The following is a 22,806-nucleotide window of genomic DNA, read 5'->3' on the forward strand; positions in this document are numbered from 1 at the left end:
TGAGTAGAGCGTCTAATAAACGTCAACCCCTCATTATCAGCCGACTGTTAGTCTACTTGGTCCTGAGATGAGCCCCTGTGGGATATTCTGCGATTAATGTGTATGAAATAGTTTCTCAAACCAAGTGTGGATCCTCTTTATCGAGTGATTCTTCCCCGAGTGACTCCTTGCACTCGCCTAGTCCCCCCCCCCCCTTTTACGTGCCGCCTGGGGAAAACTGAGCCCCCCCTATGGTGCAGTCTGGGTCCTATCATCGTTACCCCATGTCCTAAAATGAATGAGGGTGTGGGGGCACGCCTCTCGAGGCTCCCTGCAGATGCTATGACCGGGGGTATCCTGGTACTACCATTCTACCCTTCCCACTGGCATACTGGACAGTCTGCTACCCATCCACACCTAGCCACTACGCTCTGGAAAGTGTTAAGTGTATGGTACTACTTTTACCATGGACGTCCCTACTTCCTGAACAGGGGAAATGAGGCGTTGCATAGGCCTATCATTCCTGGGGTTGCCGAGGCTAGGAATGCACACCCTTGTGTACCGTCCCATCTCTACCGTTGTCACTACCGATTGTTGATCTATGCATATACCATGCTGACACTGGTGGCCCTGCGTGCACAGGCGCCGTTACTGGAGGTATACAATATCCTGTTAAGGCAAATACTGCCATTTTTGTGAAACAACATCCTGCTACATTACTGCCGCCAGCCCAATTAGGGGCTTACACACCGAAACAATCGACTCTGTGTTGGCACCTCCTGCGTCTTTTGATCGCTCGCCCATCACACTTGCGTTGTTGTTTGCCATCCTCTACCTGACGTAAGCATCCCTTGGGCTGTCCACCTGTAGCAGCTGTTGTGATGCGGAGCACTCCAGATATCCACCATGGACCCGGCCATACATAAATGAAAAAGATAAACACAAACCATTAGTGTTTCTGGCGATAACTGCTGTACACGTGCTAGTCTTACATTGCCATCACTTGCTACGTTTGAGATACAATTAGCGTCAGATGCATACTCCTAAACACTTCCGACTAAGTGTTGAGCATAACCTTAGTTTGTGTCCCCTGTAGCGTGACTATATTAGTGTTACGAAGAGTGCCCTGTAAAATGGCCTTCATTAACGAATACTACCCAGTGTGTAGTGTAGTGACACAAAGCATGGAGTCCCCAGTGCATACCATAGCGCCCTCATGACTCCTTAAGGATGATTAGGATATCAGTTTAAAGGAACAGTCAGTTTGTATTGGCACCCACCCACCCAATCACAACTTGATGAGATATACGTATTCTAAGTATCGAACCCCTCGCGCCTGACTGTTGGCTACGACAGTGGCTGACAGTGGTAACGCGTAATATACTAAGGGGCAACCATCACCCATATGTATTATTCTTATGATACCAGAGTGAGCATCATTCCCTTAACAAGTTGCAAGTAACAGGTGGCCCTCCAGCTGCCACACATGATTTTCCAATCAATTCATAGTATACCGCCACCTATTGAAAAATCATGATGCAACATTAGTTTCAACAGATCAGGGTTTAATGTGTTACCGTTCATTAACCCATTCTGCCTCGCCCCAGTTCAGGCCTGGTCATATGCAAATCTGTCCGAGCCTCCTGCCCATATAAGAGCACCAGCAGTATCAAAGATGGGATTTAGGCATGGTCACGACCTTCCTCTTTAGATCCACTCTACTATGGTGAGTCCTTTGCGTGCTATATGTCCCCTGAGCAAATTGCCTGAAACTAACAGGCCTACTATGGCATGGCGATTCCCTGGCTGACATTTCGTACGGCTGCCTTACTTAGGCAATCACATTTGGTACGGCTGCCTTACTTAGGCAATCGTAGTAGCATTAACTTGTGCTACACATTTCCTAGATATGGCTCGGTCAATGTTTAAAGCATTTAGCACTATCTACAGAGCATCTCAATGAAAAGGAGTACCACTATAAACCAACTGTAAGTAATTCAGACAAAACAGGGTTCTTTGCCTCATAGCCACCTAAAGGGACCCGAGGAAAGTGCACTATGCTCACATAATCTGGCTCCCTGATCTGGGTATATCAATGTTTAAGGCCTTCTGAACCATCTACAAATCCTCTCAAGGAAAAGGAGGAACACTACAAACAAAATCTAAGCAATGCAGACAACAAGAGTGGCAACACCCCAGATTCCCCTCAAGATTCACCAAAGAATGCACTTGAGGCCTCCCTTTTCCCAGTGGCCAAGCCCTGGACGTCATAATCACCTGATATTCGTTGCATTCAGTAATGCATAAGGTTCAGAAGAGAAGAGTTGGATGTTCATGAGATAACCACATGACGCCCCCACCTAGGAATGAGCCAGGTGAAGCCCAATGTCACAGGTGAAGCCCAATGTCACAGCATTTAACCCCATGCGGGCAGCTTTTCATGCTCCCTGCACTCAACCATTCTGACAAATGATCGTTTAAAGTGTTCTTGCCCCAATGTAGGTATACAATGGGCAGCATCTCTGTGAGATTAGAATTAACATATTAAGTGCATTTAGATACCGTGCCTCTAAATATAACATATTTTAAAGCGTGTTGATTATCCTGCAAATCTGTCATGGGTACAGCCCTCCTGTGCCTACATTGGACATTCTTGATTCAAAGAAAGAGATAAAGATCTTCCAATTTCAGCAGGCAATTATTTGTGGCCCTGAAACATCCTTTTGATTAACTTGTGAGCTAAAAGCCCCACTGCCATATTGCTATCCCCTGGCCAACTATTTACTGAACCACCTTGTTTGTAAACAGGTGTGATAGGATGTGGGATAGTACTTTACCTACCCACACTATTCTACTTAAAAAGTCCAAATGCCTTATTGCTATCCCCAGTAGCAGGTGGTCACCCTGGTCAACAATTTACTGGACCAACTTGCTTGTAAACAGGTGTGATAGGATGTGGGATAGTACTTTTCCTACCCCACTATTCTACTTAAATGAAAATTCGTGAACATCAGAGGCTGGCAGTTGCTGGTAAATTGAGCCCAAAACCCGCCAAGACGGGGGATTGACTCCTGGTCCCGGGCTAGACCTCTGCATCAGGGTCTGCCACTCTAACCATTTGAGCCACACTTCTCCACCCAACTGGAGCCAAACAGTACTTGATATAAACGTGTACACATTAATACATCCACTTTGGGCATTCGAAATTGAACTGGACTGATCACGTCACTTCTAGCATAAAATATTATTCCACTGTGGCTCTGTATGCAGAAAGGAGTTGAGCCTATCATTTTTCTTCAGCTTTCGTTGGCTATCCACCTTAATCACAAGATATGTGTTTTAATGTCAATTTAAGCATAATTGATGTAAAACATAGGGACAGGCTAGAATTTAGTGTACAGAATACTCTGTCACCCACGTGCAGTAATACTCTATCCACCAACCCTCAGTTTTATAGAGATAATGTCTGACAAAGGGAGACACACAATATCCGCTAACTGATGACCCAGGTCACGGGGCATAATCAGTAATCAGATACTGACAATTATAACAGAAAGCGTGAGGGAAACAGTCCCGCTGGGGAAGAGAAACTGCCCTTACAGCTGTATACATATCTCGAAATATCTCGAATTATTATGCTCTGGACTAAAGTACCTTATGTTGTACATTATAAGGTTATAAAGGTTGGTAAGCCAATACACTTGCGGGGAGAGCCGAACCAAGGGTCTGGCTCAGATAGCTGAGCACGTGCCGAGCCCTGAAAATGTTTGCTAGGCAAGTCACTCAACCCGCATTACGTAAAACAAGATAAATGCGCTTCTCTATTAAAATTGTGTATTTCTATAACATATGAAACTTTGAGGTTAATACTACATCAGATCATGGCACTGCACTGAGAAGTACTTACTAAAGCAATCGTTTTTAAACAAACGATTAGTGCAAGGCACTTGTCGTGTAAAACCTGTCTGTGGTCCCCTATTGTACCAGAGCAACATCATAGTCTATTAAATCAAGCACAAAAGGTTTTTTGTACAACTAGTATTCTGAACGCAATAGTCGAAAGTGCTTCCATACATAATGAAGAAACATTTGGCGTCAGTGGGAGTATTTCCTTATTTGAAGTGAAAATACTCAAACTAGTAATCACAATCCGCTAACACCTCTAACAGTAACATTAATTTGTCAGCAGGAAGGCATAAAAGATTCCTTATTTCTACGAAATCACATTTTTTGGCCCCACATTTAAGCAGCAACTATCTACACAAACAGCCTTATCGTGTGATAAGCATGTGAATAAACTTCTTAGAAATAATAAATCAAGTCAATGAACACATTGTCACCAAATGACGTGGGCTTGAGGTACAACGTTATTTATGTGTAATAAGCGCGCAGGGCCTCGCTCGCATCCGAATGGCTTCGGTCTGCTCCCGGGAAGCCGTTAAACAACTTAACTTCACGCCAGGCCCAGACCACGTACTCTGAAACGCATGGCAACCTGCTTTAATGAGTGCCTCTGCTTACATTTGTTGTTACCTTAAAGCCAGCCCTATTGACTCTGCTAATGTGTGTTCTATTATATAAATGGGGATAAACACGTCCTAACGTACACGCTGCCAAATAGCAAAATATTTAGATTTGGGCCTAAATTCTTCTCGATTGTCGCCTTATCTCGATTACCACAGGCGCACTGTGCAGTCTGGCACTTTTTGCTTTACCTAAAATACAAGCGATCTGTGTCCTCGCACTTCAAACTGTGCAACGCTCCTAAATATTTTGTCTCCAATTGTCAACAAAAAATCCACACGGCCTGAATTCGACACCACAATTACCTTCCTACTGATCACTATCACTGGCTGCAGCTGGGGCGTGCTAAACAGCGTGGAAGTTCAAAAAACAAGCTATCCTGTAATCGTAAGCTTGTACTGAATCGGCTATCAGGGCGCTTTACATAGAACCACCTAGTTATGTTACATGAGGACACCTTCATTACGTTAGGCACAGTGAGAGTAAATGAATTTGCCCAGAATCACACCTTATTTAAAACTGCCCTGCTTCATACATTGATCAAGCTTTCCCACCCAGTATAAACAGAGTCTGGCCCCACCTAAAGACTCAGCGATCAGTTTATTTTTACAGAAACCCCGCATGGTCTCCCATCCGACTGCTGCCCAAGCAGACCCTGCTTAGCTCCGTTAACAATTCTTTACCCTAACGTGTATTCAAAGTTCGCACACGCTCTGTTGGGCCGAACCGTACCTTGCACCCGACAGGCTCTGCCAACACTGGTGTAATCACGAACGCTCGCTCCCTGTGCCCATTGCTCCATCGCGCCCGTCCACAAAAACCGCTCCGGTGGCATCGGACCCCCCGATTCAATCGCCGATTGTGCGTTCCTGGCTTGAAAGTTACAACCTGAAAAATAAGAGAAGAAAATTACACGGCCCCACGGTGGGGCGAGGAGCGAGCCTGGGAGCGCGGGCACAAAGAGGCCGCTTCCTGCGCTCCCCAGGCTTTTAACCCTTTCGCCGCCGCGACCCCGCCCCCTCGCCCCGGAAGCACACCAGTACTTCCGGGGCGAGGGCGCGGGGCAAGCGGCCCCGAAAGGGACGGGGTGTGGGAGGGGCCGGGCCCCGCCATGCTTGCGTGGGGGCCTATTGGCCCCCCCTTGTATGAAACGAACCCTGTTGCTACAGAACAAAAGATTTCAGCTGAAATGAAGTGTTAGATTGTTTTTCTGTAATAGGCTTTTTGCCATGCTTTCTCCAACCCTCCTTTTGCTGTGCTCTCCCCAGCTCGTGGGCTGTCTTTTACAATGTGATTAAACTTTATTAAACAAAAAGTTAGTGGGTTAAAATAAGATGTGCTTTTGCAGGCCGCAGTCACGTTCCACGATGTTGCTGCCTATTTCTCCGAAGCAGAATGGAAGCTTTTACACGAGTGGCAGAAAGAGTTTTACCAGAAGGTGATGCAAGAAATTCACCAGGCCCTGATCTCGCTGGGTAAGTTGCATTGTCTGACATAGTCTCATCGAAAGGGCTTGCCAGAGAGGCAACATTTAGAGGAAAACTCCTTTAAAATGCAATTGTTGCATTGATCCTGTTGAAGGAAAATTGTCTCAAAATCTGCTTGTGGGGACTCTTGCCATGCCACACCGAGTTTTGAGCATAATAAAACAATGTGCCACGCTCTAACACTTTATTATCCTAGCTAGAAAATGCCTTCCTTTGTTGTTTGGTTTGCCTTTGGTGTGATAGCAGAGTTTTGTGCATAGAACATTATATATTTATATCATGCAAGGACCATGCAGGGAGATCTTTGCCAAAGCCTAAGCAATCCGGCACTGCATTCACAAACACCCAGTTAACCTTATCAAAGGCTTTCCCCGTCACCAGTCCTGTAGCAATTGTATCATTTTCCTTTCTCGTAATGTAGCTAAACTGCATGACATTATCATATGCAAGCCTTCTTTTCTTGAAGCCCTGTGGGGTAGGATGAACTTGGGAGTCTAGGACTGACTGAAGCCTATCAGCTAGGTCTCTGGCATACAGTTTGCAATGTCCAAATATGGTACAGATTGGGTTGAAATCTTCCAACCTAGAGTATCTTTCCCTTCCTTTGGAATGACCACTATGTTAACTTCAGCTGCTGAGCCAATTCGCGTAGTGATGAAAGATTGTTTTAATTAGACAACTAAGTAACATCTTTCCAAGTGCAGTAGAAAGATGCCCGTAGGTCGTGAGAACCTGGTGCTTTTCCCATTTTCAGCGAATGGAGGTCTTTAAATAATTCAGACCTTTCCATTGGTCTGTTAAGAGATCCTGTGTGCTCAGTTATATAGTAGGTATGGTAGTGCTTTTAGAAATCCTAGGAAGGACTCTTAGGAAACTGTGGTGTTAAACAAATGTAAACTTTATACATTTTTTCACCTACCCATAGTATTTCTTTTTATGTAGGTATACACCTTGCCCATGTCCTCTCTAGGGAGATTTTCGCTTTGAATTTATTGTTTTTCAAATATGTGTCAAGGAGTTTACTAATTTTTTCATGCACAGAATTTGAGGGCCTTGTTAGTGAAAATTAGGTGAGCTTTTAAGCCTAAACGTTTTTTGTATTCATCTATTAAAGAGTTCAGTTCATGAAGGTGTTCCTTGAATTTCTTGGGGGACAGTTAATGTTCCAGTATTGTGATTTCCTACCAATCTAGTCTAGATTTGTCCTTATTATGCTTTTTGCTCATAATACTGATCATAACTCCTCTGTATTTGGCTATAATGACATTTCCAAAGAATTTGTGGGGAGTAGCATAAGGGCAAATTATGTTCTAGAAAATCTGAAATGGCTCTTTTAAACATTTGTATGGATGATGGGTCCCATGTAAGAACGTCTTTCAAGTCAAGTAGCTTTTATTTTGGTTGAAAACTATACAAAGAATTTATATAGTGCATACAAACACACTGTGCAAAATCTAAGGATTTTAATAAAGTGCATTCACAATCGAAGCTTCATACCATAAAATACTATCAGTTAAAAAGCTAAACAATTAAACCATGATTTAAAAGTGAGCATGACAGTTAAAAGTTCAATCCACACTTTTTTCGTACACTACCTACTGCTAACAGGTATCTACTTAAGCTAAAAACTAAATTTGGGGTTGTATCAACTCTCACAGCATCTGAGTATATCCTAAACCCCATATTATAGCACATCGGGCAGATCCATTTCCTTCTAAACTTGGCATATCCTGTACACAAGAATTAAACATGTGCAACATTTTCAGAAGTACATAAAGTGCATAACGTGCAAATGGACTCTTCATTGCCAATATTGTTATTTGGTTTCCACCTGCCGGTAAAATCTTTAATCTGGAGAGGTTCAAAACAAAACTTCATATACAGTATTTTTGCCAAGTGAGATTGAATAAGATCCAAATACTCTTCAGAATTTGGCTTTAGTTTAGCAGTAAGGAATTGTGTGCTCAACTTGCCCGATCTAGGGTTTTGGTGGAGGTTTTTCAAATCGTGCTCCCATTTTCTAATACTTTTTTGCGTGTGGTGTTAGTGCATGAGGATCCATCCACAAGGAAAAGATAGTCCTAGCTTTTCGAACCATGTCTGGACATGACGGAACCAGGGAAAGGTATTGGATTTACCAAGATCAAGACCCAGTAGTCCCCTGGATAGTAGGAAAGTCGTTCATTTTGCTATATGATTTTGATGTTGTGAAGTATGTCTAAAACTGCATGTTATTTTGATTCATGTGGTCTGACACCAGCATAAGTTCAATTGTGGGTTCAGTGGTATTCACAAGGAAACCACCACCTACTACTATTTAATCTACCCCAGACAACAAATGGTGTGGTGTGTTTTTAATTCATACAAGCAAATCACAAATGTGTTGAAAGTTTTTTGGCCTTATAACATTTTGTTTCTCATCAATGTCACTTGTTTTTTTATTTTTATAACTAAAGGCTATAAAATTGTTAATCCTGACACTTTACTCCGGGTCAGTCAAAGAGAAGATGCTTATTCCTTGGATGGAAGACAGAATAAGAGGAGAAGGTCTGACACGAATGATCCACTTTCGTGTAAGTATCGATGATTGAAATACTGCTGTGACAGGACGGATGTCTTGCTGCAGAATGAATGGCACGTGTGGGTCCAGTTTATGTTTGGTTTGTAGTATTTGATCTTCAGCAGACAGCCTCATAAATGCACTCATCCTAGTACAAGCGCATAACAACATGTCTTTCTCTTGCTAGCTGGTTATCCTTCTGCCTGCCCTGATATCTTGTTTGTGATTAAACAAGAGGAAAATGTGTATTGCGAAGACAGGAGTAAGTCAGAGGAAATGGAAATCAGCAACAACTTCTCCAAAGGTAAGTTCAGTATTCTTGCTAGATTTTCAATTATCGGTATCTCGCAATCAGCCCTCGCACCACTCTCTCCACCCACTTCACCTGGATCCTTATTACTGTTCAATCAATGCTACTACAATGAGGCATCAAAGTAGATCATTTTAAAGGGTTCGCCCAGAAAACGATACTACAATACGTCTCAAAATCCAAACCGACGTCTTCAAACAAATCCACATTCTAGATCGCGTGTTGTTAGGGATTGTGAGAGATGCAGGACTCTCTATAGAGAGCTGTTTTTCCTCCGCATTCAATGGCCTCTTTAAAGCATCTTTCAAAGCCACAATTTTACAAGCTAGAGTTGAGATTGCTCTTGTGCTTATCCTTCTCTTGTCCCCATTCTGTGCTTTCTACTTCTGATGGTATCTGTCTCCAGACTGCATCATCTCTTTGCATTCCTAAACAGTTATGTGAAGGTGAGCTGGGGAAGTGTGCAATTCTGAAGATGTGACTGCTAACACCTACAGGAGAACATCTAATGTGTACTGACTCAAACAGTTTTGTTTTTTGCTCTTGCATGGGAAACCGAGCCCTGGTTTGAGTAAGTATCCTGGGGTTGCATGTATAAAATGTAAATTAAGAGTGAGTAAGTGCATAAACCTAAATGACACACTGCGAACATGAAGCGGTGAAGCTGGCTAAACAGATTTTGGAGTGAAGTTAGAAAACACTGCAGGGAAGTTAAGTTACTTGCCTTACATATGTTTTGCAGTAAGGTGGTTGAGAGGGGTCCAGCAAGACGAAAATTGAGACCTAACACTTACCTAAAGCTGGCAAGATACAGAATGACAGTGGGTTGAACCGCTGGTGAAGAGATCTGTGAATGACCTGTAGATCAACGGGTTCAATCATATCAGGGCTAGCTCGACTTTCCTTCATTTTGGTGCAGTAAGATAAGTTGGCTTTGAATAATGCACATTAAAGATGTCTGTTAGCAGTGTGGTATATATTTGTGTTATATTCACAAAAGACCCGCACACTGTACTGCCTGCCCTGTGCAGAGCGGCTGCTGCTTGAGATGCCTTTGCTACAGTAAAGGTGCACACAGGAAGCTCCCAAATGCTCATTGGAACTAAGGCTGTCTTCAAAATTCATTAATTAATTGCACCATTTGTTATAAGATATACATGCTTCTTCAAAGTCCTGTTTTTCGCTGCTATAAGTAATTCTACTTAGAACTTTCCCAATGATGCTTTCATTAATTTCGCGAGGGTACTGAAATGAACGTGAGTAATTGAAAAATGACATTCAAATGAGGTTCTTATTAACAGGAGGCACGGTTACCAACCCCAGTCAGTTATTCAAGATAAAAACTGAGGAGAACCAATGTTTTGAGCCTCCTTGGGACTATGAAGAACAGGACAACACTGATGGTCTCAGCACAGGTCAGAAACAATGGCATGTTTTTTGTTGTTATTATTTACACAAGGGAGTACTGTCTCCTGTGCACTGGTGTCCTGTTTGTATGTTGAAGAACACCATGACCCCCCTTTGCAGGGGGAATCGTTCATGTGTATATATTTCTCTGTTATCCCCTCTTTTGCCATGCTACATTTAAACCCTCGAGCAGTGAAAGTCCAAAAGAGAGTACAAAGTGCTTTTGTAGTACTTTGTCTAAGTAGGGAGCCCCATAGTCAGCATAAATCCTTTACAGAGTATGTTGATTTCAGCTTGTAAAGGCCCTGAGAAATGTAATGACATATTAGGACAGTAAGTGAAATAAAGAAGGCCCCCATTGGAGCAGCTTACTGCCCTTCCTTTGAAACGTTGTGGTCAGGTTATAGTTTTGATGTTGTTTTTAGACTATTGCATTCTTCATGTACTAAAGATTTCCATCCTGATCAGGAATATTGTAAAAATACATGAAAGCTACAACTGCTGATGAACAGTGTTTAGATTTCTTAAATGGCGTGATCCATCACATATGAAAAGAAAGAATTTAAATTGCAAATCACTTTCCTCACTACGTTCAACTTTTTGCAAATACCTGGAATACAGACCATTCAAAATGATGGGGCTCAGTGAATGGACGAATTTACCTTAAGACGTCTACTCTTTACGGTGGGGTGGAGGATCAAACTGAAAACTGCCTACATATCTAATTTGACTGGGGAGTGTGATGCTTTGGCTTACTAGCTCACAGTGCTTTAATTTGTTTTTTAGGTTTCGTCCTGGCGTTGCAACTGCGTAGCAGTTGCTCCGCCCAGGCGAAATCTAATGTTATCTCTATAGTGTGGACTTGAAACCGCCCCTTCTTCCATTGGCTAGCTCCAAAAATGGAGGCTATCCATTGGAAGACACGGTTGTCCATCACTCTTTCCCGGTCAGAACGCGAATCGTGGGTGTTTCTGACTCTTTTTTAAGCCCCGCCCCTTTTTGCCGTGTGTCCCGGGCCGCGCTGTGATTGGCATCCGGCCCGGGACACCCCCGTGACGTCATTCCCCGGGCCGCGCTGTGATTGGCTGCCGGCCTGGGACCTTACTTGTTAACTCTGGATTTTAAAAAAGAATGAGGTCGCAGGCAGTCCATAGGTTCCTTATTTGTCTTCATCTGGACCCAGCAATAATCGCTGGTGCTTGCGGGGCATGTATCTGAAGCCATGTACTCCTTGTCCAGTTCTCAGTTCTAGCTGTAGACGGGGGAGTCGAGAACACTGGGTTCTGCGAGGGAACGGCAGCGGGACAACACGAAGGCAGGAGTGGCATTGAAGGAACTGTCCCGCAGAATTCAGGACAGGCGGAAGGACACGTCACGCACTGCACCGACAGGCAGCCTGACCTATGGCGAGGGGCCTGCGGGGAGGATTCGGGGTGGGGCCTGGGGCGCACAGGTCTTCGGGCTCCATCCGTTCATCCCCGGACACAGCCACCCCCGAAATCACCCACACGTCCAGGGAGCCGGAGGTGTGAAGGACAGGCCTGTCCTGGTCTGAGAGGGCGTCGAGGGCTGAGGTCAAGCGGTCACCAGCGGTCCCAGGAGGGCTCCACTCCCGGCTCTCCCTCCAGCGCACAGTTTGGGTGGAGGCGCTTGTGACGCGCTGCACCCACCTCGGTGGCGGTTCCTCCTACACGTTCCCATCCAGTCGAGCAGCCGAGGCTCTCTGCATGGTCTCACCCAGGCCAGGGGGGCTTCAAGGCGCTTGTGACGTATGGTACCTACCTAGGCAGAAGGGGTGTGGGCAGAGGGGCCTACGTGTTCCTCCTACACGTTCCCATCCAGTCGACCAGCTGAGGTTTTCTCAATGGTCTCCCCCAGGCCGGGGGGCTTCAAGGCTGCTCTCCCGCGACCGGCTCTTGGACTTCCGCCCGGGGGAGCGCGTCTGCATCCGGCCAGTGCCTGCGGAGGGGGTAAGAGGGCCTTCTCGGCGCCTCTGGGTCTCGATCTTGAGCTGGCACTTTATCCGTCCTCTAATAAACGACGATCGTTGCCAACTCCACTTTCCACTTTGATATACACCTTATGGCTGATGTGCAAGCCATGGGGCACTTCACACCTGCGTCCAGGTACATACGTGCAGAGATTCCCCCCCGCCCCAGTGCTTGTGTCACGCTGCCCTGCTGAATAACTACCGAGTGGCCCGCACACTGTATCCCGCATTCACGCAGCACGGCGCTACACCTGGGGCGCGTCAAGGCGCCGTTTTGAGAAAGTTCTTGCCTCGGATCTTGGTCACTTCCGCCAACGTGGCCAACTCCAGCCGTTCATCCTTGCGAGCCGGCGTTATAAGTCGCTACATAAAAACGTGAATAACTCACTGATGTCTGCCACCCTTAGGCGCTACATAAAACAGCCGTGCGTGTCGCACTGACAGCAGCCGCCTTTAGGCGGTACGTAAACAGGCCGTGCTTGTCGCACTGACAGCAGCGCCTTTAGGCGCTACACAAATACGCCGTGCGTGTCTCACTGACAGCAGCCGCCCAGGTGATTGTGGGATGAGGGTGTTGGGCCTCGTTCCCACTCAGTTCATGCTAGGATCGGCGCAGTCGCTTCGGCCTGCTCCTGCTGTTCGAGGTATTTTTATGGATCCGTGATTTAGGGCCCTGTCCGGCCCGCTGCCGGCTCACCGTGCTGTTGTGTGGGACCGAGACACGCGATGTGCTGCCCTGGGCACCGAGGCGCTGTGCTGCGGCTCAGACCCCAAGCGCAGTGTGTCGTTGGGGGTCCCAGGGCAGGGGTAAAGCCTTTAGCCTGATTATTATGTGCCTATTAATCCTCACATTTACAAGTTACACTAATATAATATTAGCTCATGACAGGACCTCTACTCCGGGCCCCTACCCATCCTCCCCACTGTCTCCCCTCTGCTGCTGCATGCCCCCACCTCCTCCTGCCCTGCCTGAAACAGATACATTACTTAACCAGAATATACCTTCTAATTCTCTTCTGCAGGATGACTTGACCTTTGCCCCAAAAACCTCGGTCATGTATTTAAAATTAAGGAAAGCGTCGGGACACCGGCACAGTCCTCTGAAAACCGGGACTGTCTGGGGGAACCAAAGACGCCAGCTCACCCTCTGCTGGGGGCGACCTCGGCAGGGCAGGGGGCTACCTCGGCAGGGCAGGGGTAGAGTGAGTGTGCAGAGTGAGTGTGCAGAGTGTAGAGTGCGTGTGCAGAGTAGTGAGTGCAGAGTGCGTGTGTAGAGTGAGTGTGCAGTGTAGTGAGGGCAGAGTGCAGAGTAGTGAGGGCAGAGTGCAGAGTAGTGAGTGTGCACAGTAGTGAGTGCACAGTAGTGAGTGTGCAGAGTAGTGAGTGTGCAGAGTAGTGAGTGTGCAGAGTAGTGAGTGTGCAGAGTAGTGAGTGTGCAGAGTAGTGAGTGTGCAGAGTAGTGAGTGTGCAGAGTAATGAGTGTGCAGAGTAGTGAGTGTGCAGAGTAGTGAGTGTGCAGAGTAGTGAGTGTGCAGAGTAGTGAGTGTGCAGAGTAGTGAGTGTGCAGAGTAGAGAGTGCAGAGTAGAGAGTGCAGAGTAGAGAGTGCAGAGTGACTAGGGAGTGTAGAGTGACTAGGGAGTGTAGAGTGACTAGGGAGTGTAGAGTGACTAGGGAGTGTAGAGTGACTAGGGAGTGTAGAGTGACTGCAGAGTGCTAGGGAGTGCTAGGGAGTGCAGAGTGACTAGGGAGTGTAGAGTGACTAGGGAGTGTAGAGTGACTAGGGAGTGTAGAGTGACTGCAGAGTGCTAGGGAGTGCAGAGTGACTAGGAAGGGTAGAGTGACTGCAGAGTGCTAGGGAGTGCAGAGTGACTAGGGAGTGTAGAATGACTGCAGAGTGCTAGGGAGTGTAGAGTGACTAGGGAGTGTAGAGTGACTGCAGAGTGCTAGGGAGTGCAGAGTGCATAGGGAGTGCAGAGTGCATAGGGAGTGCAGAGTGCATAGGGAGTGCAGAGTGCATAGGGAGTGCAGAGTGCATAGGGAGTGCAGAGTGCATAGTGAGTGCAGAGTGCATAGGGAGTGCAGAGTGCATAGTGCAGAGTGCATAGGGAGTGCAGAGTGCATAGGGAGTGCAGAGTGCATAGGGAGTGCAGAGTGCATAGTAAGTAAGTAAGTAAGTATGGAGTGCAGAGTGCATAGGGAGTGCAGAGTGCATAGGGAGTGCCGAGTGCAGAGTGCATAGGGAGTGCAGAGTGCATAGGGAGTGCAGAGTGCATAGGGAGTGCAGAGTGCATAGGGAGTGCATAGGGAGTGCAGAGTGAGTAGGGAGTGCTAGAGAGTGCAGAGTGAGTAGGGAGTGCTAGAGAGTGCAGAGTGAGTAGGGAGTTCTAGGGAGTGCTAGAGAGTGCAGAGTGAGTAGGGAGTGCTAGAGAGTGCAGAGTGACTGCAGAGATTAAGCTAATGGCAATGTAAATGACAATGCCATTTATTTATCTGTTTTCAAAACCAACACATAAATACAAATGTTGTCATTTACAATGCCAATAACTAACTTTTTCAAAGGCGAAACCATTGCATTGTAAATGCTTGTTTATTGGTTTTATCGGCATTTGTAAAAGCAACAACAACAAGGCCAGAGCCTCAGGAAAGGGTAGGGAGGGGTGGGGTAGAGAGTCAGGGTTTAGATAAGACACAACAGTTTATACATTTTCTTGCTGCAAATAGGAGCAAGAAAGAACCACTACATCAGAGAAAGGGTCCAAATCAACCAGGCACACCTTCTATGTGCATCTCAGGACCCATAGAGCTTGTTGGCAAAGGCTTAGGGGCTAAACGTTCAGGCGCACAGGTTGTCTCCACAAGCAAAGGGTCAGTTCCTGCAGCCGGCAGGTCCCCGTCCGTGTCGGACGTGATAGTAGGCTCCATTTTTCTCAAGTGGGTCTTCAGTGGTTCCCAAATGTCCTTTGGTTGGGATCTCGGCGGCATGAACTCCCAGTAGTTGGAGAGCTGCTCTTGGCAGTAAACTGCATCCTGTAACCAGTTCTCAGCCTTGGGCGCGGATCGCTTGCCCCAATGTATAACTATGCGTCTTTTGGTTAAAAGCAATATAAGGGCAGTGAGAGCCTATCACCAGAGGGGACATCTTTGAAGTGTCCCACAAGGCCAACCAGGCGGTTCTACGGTGGTGAGTGGACCAGGTAAACGGCAGTCCATTAGCCAGCCACGGATGGACACTCCCAGGCGAGATGGAGGAATGTGGCCCGTGGTACGGCACATCTCAGACAGTGTGCCTCCTAACCAGTCCCATATGATGCCATTGCACCGGAGTGCAGTATAGCCTGCGTAGGAAATTAAAAGGGATGAGCCGGAGTCTATAGTTAGGTGAGGGAGCCGCAGGGAGGCCACAGCTCACTGCGGCCTCACTGCAGCTTGTCCATTGTGTTTCGGAGATGGGCGGTGGGGGGCTGGTTTTGAGTTCCCATGCTGAATGAGTTGTAAGGGCGCATCCCAGTGTCTTTCCCTGAATCTGCATATAATCGGGTGACCATCTTGCGGGGGCAGGGGTTTGTTAACAGGTTTTCCAGCGTGTGTAGTGTGAGAGGCGGCGCGTGGAGTTTATTGTGCAGCGTGCAACACGCAGCTTGTCCATTGTGTTTCGGAGTTTGGGGGCTGGTTTTGAGTTCCCATGCTGAATGAGTTGCAAGGGCGCATCCCAGTGCCTTTCCCTGAATCTGCATATAATCGGGTGACCAACTTGCGGGGGCAGGGGTTTGTTAACAGGTTTTCCAGTGTGTGTAGTGTGAGAGGCTGCGCGTGGAGTTTAGCGTGCAGCGTGCAACATGTAGCGCAGACCTAATGGTAGAGGAGGAAATCTAGCGCGGCAGGTCGAGGGCAACCCTCAGACATTGATGAAAAGTTAAAATCACTTTGGGAAGAACGGTCATTTTTGCAATAGCAATCTTTCCTGCCATGGAGAGAGACAGTCAAGTCCAAGTTGGGATCGGCTCCTCCAGCCACACCATAGTCCTTTCATAGTTTACCCTCCATAGCTTGTCTATGTCCCAGCTGAGCCAAATACCTAGGTAGCGAATCGGGTCAGTGACCAACTGCAGGGCGTGCTCAGAATCAAACTGTTGTGAAGTGGAGGTGAGAGGGAATAGAGTGCATTTAGCCCAGTTTATATTGATACCTGAGTACCCACCGAATCTGATTCCCTCATGTATAAAGGGGGCCAGGTTTGTTTGGGGTCTCGTGTATAAGGCGTGATGTCAGCGTACATGAACAACAAGATCCTCCGAGCTATGAAATTAAGGCCCCCCTGGGCATGATTCTGCCGTAGCCTAGCAGCTAGTGGCTCTGTCGCTATAGCAAATAAAATAGGGGACAAAGGGCATCCTTGCTTGGTCCTACAAGTGACAGAGAAAGGAGAAGAAATCAGCCCATTGAGGCGCCGTAGGCGAAGCATAAAGGAGACCAATCAGGTGCAGGAATCGGGGGTTAAGCCCGTGTCGTGGAAGTGGATGGAACAAATGCAGACACTCATTAAGAATCAAATGTCTTGGGAGGAGCTTGGCGGGCATCCGTGATGGCCGCGTGAGCACAGCGCTCTCCGGACCCCCGCCACTCCCGGCATGATATCCTGAACATATCCTGATTTCTTACAAGGGCTAATGAAGAGGAACCTGGGCTGATCTTCATATTGTTTTTGGATTTCGAATTGGACCAGGGGCACCGAAGCTACGTCGACTCAAACTTTCGGGGCCCGCCTTGGTGGCGCGCCCGGGTCTTGGTGAGGCTCTGTTGCCGTGCCTGAGTTGAACAACAGCGGCAGGGGGACTCGACCCATGGGTCCCCCTCTTAACTTTCGGTTTCGATTCTGATTCGGACTACGTCTTCCAACGGAGGTGTCTGGCCGGTGCTGAGTCCAGCGGCGCAAGATTGCAGTTGCACCTTTTGCCTGCTTCGTGTCCTTCCGGGCCGGTTCACACCTCGACTTGCCCTCGCTGCTGACTTTTGCCTCCGGCGCCCTGTCTTCCTGCGGCCATTTTCACCAGGTCGCGCGGGTCCCTTGGGGACGCTGTCTCCACTATGACTGGCAGAGGGGACCAAGAGAGGCGAAAGACCAAGACGCCCCTTCGCGGGGGCCCGGTCCAGTCTAATATCATGGACCGGTATACACAGTCGAAGGTGTCCCCCGGTGCCACCTTGCCTGGCCCGAGTGCAGTGGGGCACCCTTTGGAGACTTCGGCGGAGCCGTCCCTGCAGGACATCATGGGCGCCATCTCTGGCATGAGAGAAACCATCGGCCAACAGTATGAGGCTCTGGCCCACAAAATTGATACTGTGGCTATTGATGTGAACCTGATTCGGGCCGACTTATCTAAAACCAATGAGAAGGTGAAGTCATTGGACCTCAAGTCATCTAGCCTCACGGCCGACGTCTCGGAGATACAGACGGAGATCGGCAACCTCAGAAAGGTGAACGATTTCATGACTCAGCGCTTGGAGGATTTTGAAAACAGGGCACGGCGCTGTAACGTGCGTGTGATTGGTGTTCCGGAAAATCCTGATCCGCATTCTGTTGATCTCCTGGTTGAGGACTTGATACAAAACTACCTTTCTCCATCCGGATTGAGCAAATTCTTTGCGGTGGAACGTGCCCATCGTGTTCCGGGTGGCCAGGGCAAGCCGGGCGCCCCGCCGAGGCCCATTGTCGCAAAACTTTTTCATTATAGGGACCGAGACGCTATCCTGCAGGCCTCGAGAGTTAAGGGCCCGGTGGCCTTCGAAAATGCCACGGTGAACTTTTACCCGGATTTCTCACAGCTTGTGCAGAGACAGCGAATGGGCTTCCGTGGAGTCAAGAAGCGTCTTCGGGACTTGGGTCTGAGATACGCTATGCTTTTTCCTACCAGGCTACGAGTTGAGTACAGTGAACGGACCCTTTTCTTTGATCGACCTGATTCGGTAAATGACTGGCTGGACTCTCTGCCGGACCGGCCTAATTTGACTGATCCCACCGAGCACCCGGGGTGGCGTGGAGAGCTGAATTTGTTATCAGGGCCCCTGTCTCCGTATCATGTAATTTCTTCCTGGGTTCTGTACTTGAGCGCTTCTATTTTCTGAGTATTCTCTTCTCCCTTTATCTCTGTCGGGGTGGCGGGTGTTACAGGGCCTTTTCCTCCTCCGGGGTCTTTTTGTAGAACGGGGGTTTTTGGGCGACAGGCACACTGCATGTTGGGGTGGCTTCTTTGTCTACTGCAGGGGTGCAGGGTGGGGGGTGTTTCCTTGGGTGTTGGGGGGTGGGTTGTTGGGGCGTTTGTGGTTTGTGTTTTGTTTTTTCAAGGCGATTCTATCTTGATGATTGTACTTTCAGTGTCATGCTCATTGGGGGATGGTTCCTGCATTACCTCGTGGGATGGGGGGTAGCGGGTTGAGGTTTATTTCATGGAATGTCAATGGTCTAGGGGATCGTATAAAGCGGGGGGTGGTGTTGCGATGCCTGCGACGTTTGCCTCCCGATATTGTCTTTCTGCAAGAGACACACCTAGTGGGCAATACTTGTCGCGCGATGAATAGGTGGGGCTATCGTCTTGTTGCGCACTCAGGGTTTACAACGGGTTCCAGGGGGGTGGGCATCCTTGTCCGGGCTTCCCTTCCCCTTGCGATAGATGATGTAATCCTCGATGATCGGGGGCGTTATGCCGTCCTCGTGGGACGATATGAGGGCAGGACCCTTTCCCTGTTCACCGTCTATGTGCCCCCCGGCCTGCAGACCTCTACCTTCTCTGATTTGGGCCGAGTTCTGTTGGGACTCCCTGATGGTGCTCTTTTCATGGCTGGTGACTTTAATTCTGTTCTCTCTGGTCTAAGTGATCGTTACCCCCCTAGGGATACTCCTTTGGCCCAATTATGGCTGGGCGGTTTTTTGGATACTTTTGGTTTGGTGGACTGCTGGAGACTTATGCACCCCACTCAACTTCAGTATACTTTCCACTCTGGGGCCCATGGGAGTTTGTCTAGACTAGATTACTTCCTCATGCCAGCTGAACAGGCATCGGCTGTCCGGGAGATTAGACACCTCCCCCGGGGCATCTCAGACCATTCTCCGCTCTGGCTCTGTTTTGATGTGGGGGTGGAGGCGGCGGGCCGGGTGGCTCCTATCAACCCCTGGTACCTAGCCTCCCCTGAGACCCGTGGTCAATTGATTACGTCCCTGGACAACTACTTTCTGGAAAACGAGGGGTCTGTCTCTTCTGCGGTGTCCCTATGGGAGGCTTTTAAGACAGTAATTCGTGGGCAGGCCCTGTCTCTTATTGCTGAAACCAAAAAGGCGAGGAATCGGGAGGTGGTGGATCTTGAGACGGAAATTCTTGAGATGGAGGCTGACCTGGAATCGAGTGTCACTCGTGACAAACTCCATGCCCTGGGTCTGAAGCAGTTTGCCTATAAGTCTCTGGTCACAGATGCAGCAAAAATGATGTTTAGAGAGCAACAGGGTCGTCTGTATGATGTTGGGGACAAAGCGGGTAAATTGCTTGCCTGGTTGGACAAGAAGGAGAGGGCGAATCGAGTAGTGCCTGTGATTCTGACCTTGAATGGTGTGAGAGTGACGGACCCGGTTGAAATAGTGGAATGTTTTGCGGACTATTTTCGTGCGGTTTACTCCACAGTGTCGGAAAGGGATGAAGACGACTCTCGCCTCTTGTTGCGCGACATAGCTTTGCCCTGCCTCTCCAATTTGGAGCGGGTCTCTATGGAGGCCCCGTTCTCTACGGACGAAGTAGCGACTGCAATTCGCTCTCTCCGTTCGGGCAAGGCTTTGGGCCCGAACAGTTTGCCAATCGAGTTATACAAACTGCGTCCTGATAAGATTGCGCCCTATCTTCGAACAATGTTTTCGGAGTCCCGTAAGCGGGGTGCTCTCCCTTATGACCAGCGCCTGGCTACGATTGTGGTAATTCCTAAAGATGGTAAGCCCCGGGATCTTTGTTCGTCATATAGACCCATCTCCCTGTTAAATGTTGAGCCTAAGGTTCTTGCCAAGATCTTGGCTACTCGCCTCCTAACGGTCATTAGTGACTTGATTCATCCGGACCAATCCGGATTTATCCCGCACCGTAACACAGCTCTTAATCTGCGTCGCCTTCATGGAGCCATCGCGAGGGCGGGGCTTCTGACGGAGCCGGCCATTTTGGCTTCGTTGGACGCCTCGATGGCCTTCGACACGATAGAGTGGCCCTACCTTTGGGCGGCTCTTGAGAAGTTTGGTTTTGGCCCGGGGTTCATCGGATGGGTGAAGCTGCTGTATACCGACCCCCTGGCACAGGTCGTGGTTAACGGTCGAGTGTCGGCTCCCTTTTCCCTTGGTAGGGGGACCAGACAGGGGTGCCCCTTGTCTCCGCTACTTTTTGCTCTCGCATTAGAGCCGCTAGCTGCGTGGATTCGCTGGGAGCCTTCTCTCAAGGGTATACGTTGGTCCCCGGATTTTGAGGACCGTGTTTCGCTTTACGCGGACGACATTCTTCTTTACCTTACTTCCCCGCGTAAATCTTTGAATGTTTTATTTGACGTTCTCACCTCGTTTGGCAAGAATTCTGGTTTGGTTATAAACTGGACTAAATCCTGTGTCTATGTTATTTCGGGTGATCTACCCCCGTTGCCGAATAGGTTTCCCATCCAGGTTGTTCAGTCCGGTTTCAAATATTTGTTTTTTTTTATTACATTGGATTCGTCGCTCCGGTTTGAACGTAATCTCCTTCCCCCGCTTCATAGACTGAGGCTGGACGTGGCTCGCTGGCGTAAATTACCCTTGTCGCCGCTGGGCAGGGCCGCCCTTTTCAAGATGATGTCCTTACCGCGATTCCTTTACGCACTCCAGAATTCCTATGATGATATCCCCGCTACTTATTTCCGAGAGGTCGAGAGTCTACAAAGGCAACTGATTTGGGACGGGCGTCCACGTATTGCCCTTGCAAAGCTCTCCATCCCTTGGTATGACGGGGGCATAGCACTTCCTGATATCAGGAGATATTATTGGGCTACTCAACTGTCTGCCATTAACCACTCGATGTATTCCCCGGGTCCGGATCCGGCCTTTGAAATGGACAGACTCCAACTGCCGGGTGGTGACTTTAATAGAGTGCTTTACTCTAGGTCGGCTGGGCTCCACCTTACGGAACCGACTAGGATTGCGGTTAGTGTGTGGCGCGCTGCGAATGTGAGCTTGGGGTGGGATGAACGAGTGACGCTGGCGACTCCGCTTTATGCATCTGAGCGTCTGGGATGTCTTTGGACAACAAAGGGGTTTGACCGCTGGGACATGATTGGAATCTGTAGAGTGGGTGACGTGTGTGCGAATGGAGCGGTGAAGTCCTTCGAGGCCCTTCGGAATGATTATGACCTGAGTGATAGGGAATTTTTTAGATATTTACAGGTCCGTCATGCCCTCACTTCTGTTCTGGCTTCCGGTACCGCCATCCCCGAGTCCTCCCCCCTTGAAGATCGTATCCTAGATGGTCATCTCCCTGATAGCACTATCTCCTTGATTTATAAGAAGCTGATTCACAATCGCGCTGACTTGCTCGTTCAACTTAGAGAGGCATAGGTCGGCGACGGGCTGGAATTGGATGACGAGGATTGGCAGTCGGCGCTATCTTCTCCGAAAGAGGTCGCCATTCCTGCCCGTCTCCGTCTGGTTCAGCTCAAGATCCTCCACCGGGTGTATGTTACTGGTCCTCGTTTGGTTGCGATGGGTTTTTCCCCGGATGGCCTATGCAAGCGTGGGTGTGGGATGAGTGCTACGTTTCTTCACATTATTTGGGAGTGTCCGAGGGTGGCTGCCTATTGGACTGAGGTACTTGCGGTGATGGCTGATGTGACTGGAATTGCCCTGGTGCCGGAGGCCCGGAGATGCTTGTTGAACGTGTGGGAACCCACCGACTATTCGGTGGCCCAAACCAGATGGGCGACCCTGGGGTATATGGTGGCGAAGCGGGACATAGCGCAACTTTGGGGCTCGCACAGGCCCCCCACTGTCTCTGTGTGGGAAGAAAACATGGACTGGTCTATGTTCCGCGAAAAGACTGTCTACACAGCCAGGGGCAGACCCAGGGCATGGACGAAGATCTGGTGTCAGTGGAACGCCTATCGCGGAGATATTTGTGCTCCTCCCCTGGTGGAGGCCCCTGAGGTTCCCTTATCACCCTAGGGTGGCGTTCCTGAAAGTTCGTGTACTGTCCTTTGGCTTGATTGACCTCCCCGCTGTCCCCCCGCCTGGACTTTTCCTACTGATTGTGACTTCGTATTTCTGATTAGTGGGTTCCCCCCCCTCCAGGGCTGACTCTCTGTGTATTACTCCTTCGCCTTGTTTTTGATGTTTGTTGCTTTTGGTGTGATTTAAAATAAGAAAATTGTCTTATCCTGTGCCATATTGTGGGCGACATTTTGTGTCCGGTTTGTGCCTGACCGCCGGAGTGGCGACCACTGTTTTATATTACATTATGCTCCGATCTTAGCGGCCAGCCCGTGCGGTTGTAGGCCCATCTCTGT

The 22,806-nt window shown here is 48.5% G+C and overlaps 1 protein-coding gene across 1 annotated transcript in view; it reads left to right on the forward strand.

Moving 5' to 3' along the window:
* Positions 1-22,806, forward strand: part of LOC144770840 (uncharacterized) — a 129,437-nt gene that overhangs the window by 20,125 nt on the left and 86,506 nt on the right. The window contains exons 2-5 of the mRNA XM_078655623.1: positions 5,852-5,978; positions 8,447-8,563; positions 8,738-8,854; positions 10,162-10,275. Coding sequence (XP_078511749.1) covers positions 5,852-5,978; positions 8,447-8,563; positions 8,738-8,854; positions 10,162-10,275 — 475 coding nt within the window. The remainder of the gene's footprint in view (positions 1-5,851; positions 5,979-8,446; positions 8,564-8,737; positions 8,855-10,161; positions 10,276-22,806) is intronic.

Source organism: Lissotriton helveticus, chromosome 7 (genome assembly GCF_964261635.1).
Source record: "Lissotriton helveticus chromosome 7, aLisHel1.1, whole genome shotgun sequence".
NCBI classification, from domain to species: domain Eukaryota; kingdom Metazoa; phylum Chordata; class Amphibia; order Caudata; family Salamandridae; genus Lissotriton; species Lissotriton helveticus.